Below are 8,543 nucleotides of genomic sequence, written 5' to 3'. Positions count from 1 at the left end.
CTAAAACTTTTCCTTTTTAAAATGACAAACTTTTCCCTCATAAAAAAGAAAATGTTTTTTTTTCTCCCCAAAACTTCCCTTTTCCAAGAATAATAGAATTAATGTTTTCAAAGAAAAATTCTTTCCAAAATAATTAATGCATTGTTGTTTAAAACTTTTTCTTAGGATTAAATCTTTAAGCATTTGTGCATATGGTTCAATTCCATTGAACTCATAGGCACCAATCAAGCTTACATAGTCCCTCTCTTTTCTTTGGCACTAACATATTTTCATTGTCATCTTTTTTGCAATGTAAAAATGAGAAAAATTGTGGATGACACCAAGGTGCTATCCTTCCAACCTTCTCTTTTTATTATTACATTGTAATCTATTTGTGTATAGTATTTAGTATTCACATGCTAATTATGTAGTAAATTATTCACATGCTAATTATGTAGTAAATAAGTACTCAAATGCTATTGTATGTATTATTTCTAGCTATGTGGTAAATGTCCCTCACATGCTATTTATATATATATCTCACGTGCTTTGATTGTAAGTATTCATTGATGTGAATATTCACATGATATATTATAAGTAAATAAGTACCCACATGTGTGTGTCTATATGTGTGTGTATATATATATATATTTATAGTTATGTAAAACCTTTTTTCAAAAATCAAAATGGCAAGTATTTTATTTCTTCACTAAAAGGATAACGCTTGAATTAAATTAAGATGGGGTACTATCCTTTGGATAGGCAGTGTAGGGTGCCTAATACCTTCCCTACACTTAACTGAACTTCTGAGTCCAAGATCTTTAGTTCGAGACTTTTAATTTACCTTAATTAATAAACCCTTAAAAATTGGTTTAGCTAATTAGGTAACTTGAAAAGAGTTAGACAAATAAGTGACCAATCACACATAATACAAAAAACCAATGGTTGTTGGCGACTCCTAAAATAAAAATATGAAAAAGGAACTTACACACACACTTCACCCTAAAAATACATACACACTAAGAGTCACGTTCCTAAGGACTCAATGTGTGATAAACCAAAAGAAATAAGGCAGAAGCCCTAACCTAGCTTTCTTTCTCTTTTTTGGGGTGTCCACATATCTTTCCGTTAAAAATATTAGTAAGTATTAACTTGTTAAGTTACAAATCTCTTGACGGCATATATATATATATAGAGAGAGAGAGAGAGAGAGCCGATGGATTAGTCACTGTAAATCATTTTGCATACATATTCCATGGTTTATGGTACCAACTTATCAATGGTAAGTCGGTAATGTGTTTTAAATAATTAAGAAAAAATTATCTTTTGCATATAATAATAATAATAATAATAATAATAATTCATTCACCGCAAAAATTATGCATCATTGTATCTAATATGCCCATCAAAAGCTATGAAAATACATTATAATACATCACTTGAACTTAACTGAAAAATGGTGAGAAACATGAAATAATTAAGTATATAAGAAGTTTTTAAATGCAAATGAATTATTACATAATTTTTCATATTTGCATAGACGGAGCTCCTTACCACAAAGTTTTTGTTTAGTATAACTACCTAACCAGGGCAGCAATATCTGATTGAAGCTCCATAGAGTATATTTCATTGGCCTCAGTTGCCATTGTTTGGCTTCTTCCATGAGCCATCTCCAGCGCCAAACATTCCTTTAGTTCTACCAATACTTGACTCATATCTGGCCTTTGGATTGCAGCTGATGGTATGCATGACATGGCTATCTCCACAGCTTTCCAAGCAGAATTGGTGTAGAATTCTCCATGTAATCTTGAATCAACTATGCTTCCAATATCCCCACTTTCAATCATAGGATAAACCCAATTAAGTATGTGAGTGCTTTCTTCACGTTTTCTCATTATTGCTGGACGACCAGTGATTAGCTCAAATAGAACAATACCAAAACTATAAACATCGCTTTTTTTATTTAATTTTCCAGTTGCTTGAGACCTGTAAGTAAAACACAAGTGATTTTGTTGTGGTTAAAGATAGAACAATCAAATGCAGCAAATGGTTCCTATGCAAAGATGTTGATAAGCTGCGAAATCAAATAACTAGTTGAATAAAAATAGTGGTTAAAGGAGTTCTTGGTGAATCTTAATGATGCTAAGGAGACTTGGTGGTGGAACAAGGAAGTTCAAATAATATATATATATATATATAGAGAGAGAGAGAGAGAGAGAGAGAGAGAGAGAGAGAGAGAGAGAGAGAGAGAGAGAGAGAGGACTACATAGATGTAAAGACATTGTACTTATTTAAATTATTAAGAGGCAAAGAAGGGACGAAAAAAGTAGCCCAAGATGCCGTATATAAGGCTTGCAATGAATTATATAGTAGTTGGTGACAAAGGATCATTGAAAGAGTATCTTTAAACTCGCAAACACAAGTAGAAAGGAAAACAAGAGACTTGAATTGTTCCAAGTGTGCGTATTTAAGATAAAGATCAACGAGTGTATATAAATGAAGAAGAGATCAAAAAGTTATTTCGAAACATTTTATTAATGGGAGCCATTAAAGAAATTGAATTGACTAAATCAATTGAGGATAAAACTGTAGGTTTGTTTAAGAATTAGGTGGTCAAGGTAAATGATGCATTGAGGATCGGGTGGAAATCGAAAAGACAGGTGATATAGTTTTAGTAGATGAAATTAGATGTGTAATCAATGCTAAGTTATAAATTTGGAGGGGTGATTTAGAGTCTTAAAGCTCCAGATTAAGAAGAAATAAACACAATACATGGAGTGTAAGTTTTGCAAAAGTAGAAACAATCATGAAGATGTTGTAAAATTTTATAATCAAAAGATACCAAAGAGTGAATACTTTCGATATATTTGATCAATAATTCATAAGGATTGAGAATTTGAAGAATCTATTAATCATAAGATAAGAGAAAGGTAGATAAAGTGAAAAAGTATATAAGAAGTATTGTGTGTTTATAGAATAACTATTAAGTTAACTAAAAAATTAGAACTGTTATTGAATCAACTATTCTATGGTAATGAATGTTCGGTCCTTAAAAAGTAACATGTTCATAAAATGAGCATGGTTGAAATAAGAATGTTAAGGTAAATAAGTGAAAATAAAAAGAAGAAACATAATACAAAATAAAGAAATATTTTCAAAGATAGGGGTGACTCTTATTGATTAAAAGATAAGAGCGAGAGTTGTTTGAGTTGGTTTGTTCATGTGTATGGAAGAGCAATTAATGAGGGGAAAATAGGCATTTGCCCCTAATTTAGGAAATATGCATCAAAATGCCCTTGTTTTGAAACTATTTAGCAAAATGTCCATTTTTTTAAAACTCAGTTTTAACAAAATTAAGTTACAGGTGGAACTTGACATTAGCAATGTACAGTTCTATGCATATTTTATCACTTAAAATTTTTTGAAAATTTAAGTGAAACCTGACATTGCTAATGTCGAGTTCCACTCAAAAATATATATAGAACTCAATTTTGAGGAAATCGAGTTTTACACAGAACTCCATTTTGTTAAAATCGATTTTAAAAAACAGGAACATTTTGCTAAATAATTTTAAAATAGGGGCATTTTGTTGCATAGTTTGTAAATTAGGGGCAGATGTCCATTTTCCCCAATAACCAATAAGTAATGATTTGATTCAAGAGAGAATTAATAAAAGGAACTAGAAGAAGAGATTTGGGGAAAGTATAGTTAACCCTATTTTTTTTTTTTTGTCAATTTGTGCATCAAGGATAAAAGATATAAGTAGTGGAACATTTCAACATAAAAAGGTTTATTGTGTTGCTAAATCTATTAGAAATTACATACACATCACCTGAAGCTAAATATATTTTAATTTTTTTAATGCATAAAAATATGGGCTTGTAGGTGTGGTCTTTGCTCCTGTGCCACTAAAACCCCCACATTGGATTATGGTGTAAGACCACCTAAATACTAATGGGTCTTGCCTAAATATATTCTAACTATGGCTAAAAAGTATATAAAATGCATAAAGTCATCACACTTACTCAGGATCGAGATACCCTAGTGTACCAGCAAGACCAGTGGACACATGAGAGTCATTTTCAGTTGCAAAAGCCCTAGACAACCCAAAATCAGCTATCTTTGCTTGCATTTTTTCATTTAATAAGATGTTGGAGGTCTTCAAATCTCTATGGATTATAGGTGGCTTGCAACCATTATGTAGATACTCCAACCCTGCAACTTCACCAATAAGCAATTAGTATGCAAACAAATAAATAGATGCTATGGAGAAATAATAATTTGATTGATCTATTTCTAACCATGTGCTGCATCCACTGCAATTTGAAGTCTTTGATTCCAATTCAAGACATTTATATTGGTCACTGCAGCCAAAATGTATTAACTTGTCTATAGTTGCAGTTGTTATGGAAGATAATATGGTTTTGCAATCACACTAGAATAGAAATAATAATTCTGAAATGATCAAATATTTAGTTGAGACTTAGTTTCCCCAATGTATTCCTTGTAACCTTTCACTTTTAGTAATGTTAAGAAGATAACATTTTCTTATAATTTGATTTTTCCACCATTGTTAATATGGCTTGTTGTGGTTGGAGTAATATTAATTTTACCTATGACAACTACTGCCATCACTTTTAATATGCATCCATATTAGTAGTTTTTTTATTTTTTTATTGCATGAACTTGTATTCAGACTTATTGTTGCTTTTATTGGATTCCCCGTTCTTCATCCCACCTCCTCTCTCCCCCCCCCCCCCCCCCCCACCCCCACCCTTTTTGTAACTAGTCTTATGTCTCAAATTGGTGTATCATGGAAAGATCTTCTAGTCCCTTGATGAATTTTCAACCTTTTCGAACTCCTTCCCCACAAAAAAGGGGGGAAATGTAGTATGGAGTGCGGACACTAGTTACAGGAATTGGTTAGATATGCTTTCTTGGTGGACATTACCAATTACAAATTGTAGTTATAAAACAACCTTGCCCTAGACTAATATGCTTTTAGCTTCACAAATGTTGAGTCATAAATGAATCACCTTAAATACAATAGTATTATTTATACCTGATAAATGTTGTTGTAGGTTGCCATTAGCCATGTACTCATAAATGAGCGCTTTGTTTTCACCCTCATCACAATACCCAACGAGAGAGACTAAGTTTCTATGATGAACTATCATTAAAAGTTGTGCCTGCATTTAAAAAGTTGTCATAAAAAAAATAGTTGTGTTTTTCTTTCCCCATAAAAAAATTTTAAAATTATTTTATAAATCAATACCCTTAGAAAATTTGTTAACTTTTCCATGTTGTTTCATGTTTCATGCTATCATATTTCCAATACAATTTTGAAATTTTCATTATTTTCAAATAATGAAAGAGAATATAGCACTCTTAATCATGATCTAACCTCTGCTCGAAATTCCTTATAACCTTGCTTTGATGATGGAGAAAGCAACTTAACAGCAACTTGAGTTTCATCATTCAAGATGCCCAGATATACTTTTCCAAAACCTCCTTCTCCAATAATGGTCTTAAAGTTATTAGTTATTCTCACAACCTCAGAGTAGTTATATTGCGGACTCTTCAATTTGAAGTCGGATTTTGAAGTCTTATGACTCTTATCTACAGTAAACGAAACGATCACATGTAATACACAGAAAAAAGTGAGAGTAATTTTTGTTCCCTTAATCTTGAATTACTTAAACTTATAAAAATAAATATCAAAGCCCACAAATTTCTACTCACTGCCACCCATAAATATCATAGTCTAACCATCACAAGCAACATTGTCGCCATAGGTTTCTACTACAAATTTAAATGGAGAATTATTGCTAGAACAACTACTGAGTGACCAAAATGACCTAAACCAAACCTCCTTGAAAAAATCTAAGCATACTTTCTCTATACTCAACAAAGCTTCCACTACTAGAAAATATGTTTATACACCAAAAAAAAAAAAAAATCATTTGCAATAACATTAGAGTAATTGCAATAGTTGATACAAGACATTGCAATAAAATTTGAGACAATAAGTTTGTGCAACAAAAAATTCCTTTACAATAAATTCTAAATATTTTAATGACAACTTTAATACAATAATATATATGTTATGCAATAGATAATTATTTCATATTTGTTGTAGTAATAGATAGTAAAATCATTTATATTAAGTTATTGCAATGATAACTTCTTTGTAATAAACAATCATTTTGACTTTTTTGTTGCAATAAAATACAAAAATAATGGATACCAAGTTATTACAATGATTTCTTTATTTTAAATTATTGCAACAAATTTTCCTAATGTGGTATGGTATTAAAGCTTCCATTGAAATTGAAATTGAAAATTATAATTTATTATTACAGCTATTTTTTTTTATACAATAATTTATCATTTTTAAGTAACTATTGCAACTTTTAACTTCTATGAACTGTATATTGTAAATTTGTAATACCAATTATAGATAAAGGAAGACTTACCTTGTCTTTTCCTTTTATAGATAGTTAGGGCACAAAAAAAGAATAGGAGAACTAAAACTACTGCGGATGTTGCAACAATTGTCACAACAAAAAGCTCCTTTTTCTGTTTCTTCTCTTTTTTCGTACGTGGACCCAAGAGACAAAGATCCGACATTTTCTCAAGACTTGCATATTCGAAACATGCCATGACAATTAAGTTTTTAAAAGTTAGATGAGATTAACATTACATATATATGAAATTACATTTTCGAAACAAATGAACATAGAACCTCTGTATTGGTTTTGCACGTTTAGAAAGCGATAGCTGGGGGGGGGGGGGGGGGGGGGGGGACTTGAAATTAGAACAACAAAAATGTAAAGAAAAATGAAATAAATAGCATGAAAAACTAACCTCAAGATCATTGATCCATTTCTAGACTTTTGTGCGAGAGCCTCGGGAACTGAATCATCAAGCTTATTTCCACATAAATTACTGCTCGCAAATATAGTGTAAAATAAAATGTCATTTCCTACTTGCAAGTAGTACCCAAGTGATGAGTTCCATGAGATTTTTAAGGTGCCTCATGGATAGAAAATAGAATATTCTAACCAAAGGTTGGACATAGCTTTAGTTCAATAACTTACAGAGTCTTCAAATTTGGCAATTGTGCTAAAAATTGTGGTATGTTCCCAGTCAATTTATTGTACGATAGATCCCTAAAATTGAAAAAAGAAAAAAAAAAATGTAAACATTTAACAATAACTTTGGGTAAAGAGTAAAGATATCCATAGATTTGAAGTTAAACTATTTTCTTTTGTCACTGATGAGTGATGACAACCTCACATTGAATATTATGGTGCTTGCATATAAAGCTTAAAACATTTCTCTACAACAACAATACTTTTAATTGCATGACCTGCATATAAAATTAAAAGTTTGTCCTCCACAACATCAACCACATTTAGGGGCTATTTGGCAACATTGTTTGAACAACAGTTTTTGTTGTTTAAACAACACTACGCATTTCTACAACACTTTTTTACTAAAACAACATTACGAAACGAGCCCTTACTATGGACTTTTAGAGGGACTCCACTAAGACTCTATTCATATACATGTTAAGATATCACTTGAACCCAAAAACGTTGGAATACAAAACATATATCTCACTTTTTGTGTTTCGCACTTTATATTCCACCAATCATGATATGTTATATGATTGATTTTATTTTTTCTATTTTAAACATAAGTGGTTTATAAGGAAAGGTAAATAAATACATAGCAAGTTGTGATTGGTAGAGTATGAGAAAAGTTAAACTTTTGTACATCACATCAAACTCGAAAACTAAAATAATATCCCGTTCCATTTTTTTTTACTTACAAATAAAGCAGTGCTGTAAGGTTGGAGAGTGAAATCGGTATCTCCCCTGTTAATTGGCTTGAGCTCAAGTTCCTGCTTGTAATTTATCGAAGAAGAAAAAGTTGATGCCATTGTTGCAAAATCAAACAAACACACACATACACACACAAAACAAAGGAATAATGAATGTTTTTTAGTATCACAGTAGAAGCTATTTTGTCTAAAAATTTGCCTTAAGAGCTTGTTCTTAGTTAAATTTCAAATCCAAGCATTGTAATTTATAAAAAAAACTAAATTTTTAATTAGTAATTACTCCTTATATAGGTTTGAGATCATTATGATTTTACCTCCTAATGTTAATACTTTAATCCTCCCATTAATGACTATTGCTGAGGTGTCCACCTTAACTTAAAATGACTAGCGTTAGGGTTATAGAACACGTCATTTGATTACATTATAAAAATAATCTTTCTTTTATGTCTTTTAATTATTTATTAGTAAAAAAAATAGTTTTTTTGTTTTTGATTTTTAAGTTCTTTTTCTTCTTCTCTGGTTGCCTTTATTCAGTAATTTCTTGCAAATTCAAACACCATTATCGTCATTGAAAGGCTCAATTATAACCCCCTCTCAGTCATAGCCACGATACCCTGTATATAGCAACGACACCTCAATTGGTTTTATCTCAAAATTCTAGAACTTGAATTTTCACTTTATGAGACCATATTCTCCAAACTCAAACATCATTAAC

General features: G+C 30.9%; 1 protein-coding gene across 2 annotated transcripts in view; it reads right to left on the bottom strand.

Annotated features, from left to right (window-relative positions):
- Nucleotides 1-1,424: 1,424 nt before the first annotated feature.
- Nucleotides 1,425-8,543, bottom strand: part of LOC126725283 (putative leucine-rich repeat receptor-like serine/threonine-protein kinase At2g19230) — a 71,114-nt gene continuing 63,995 nt past the window's right edge. For both annotated transcript variants that reach the window (XM_050429848.1, XM_050429846.1), the window contains 2 exons: nt 4,005-4,194; nt 1,425-1,965 (listed from right to left, as the gene is read on the bottom strand). In XM_050429848.1, coding sequence (XP_050285805.1) covers nt 1,557-1,965; nt 4,005-4,194 — 599 coding nt within the window. In that variant the 3' untranslated portion in view covers nt 1,425-1,556. The remainder of the gene's footprint in view (nt 1,966-4,004; nt 4,195-8,543) is intronic.

Source organism: Quercus robur, chromosome 5 (genome assembly GCF_932294415.1).
Source record: "Quercus robur chromosome 5, dhQueRobu3.1, whole genome shotgun sequence".
In the NCBI taxonomy this organism is placed as follows: Eukaryota; Viridiplantae; Streptophyta; class Magnoliopsida; order Fagales; family Fagaceae; genus Quercus; species Quercus robur.
This window is presented reverse-complemented; position numbering and strand designations above follow the sequence as displayed.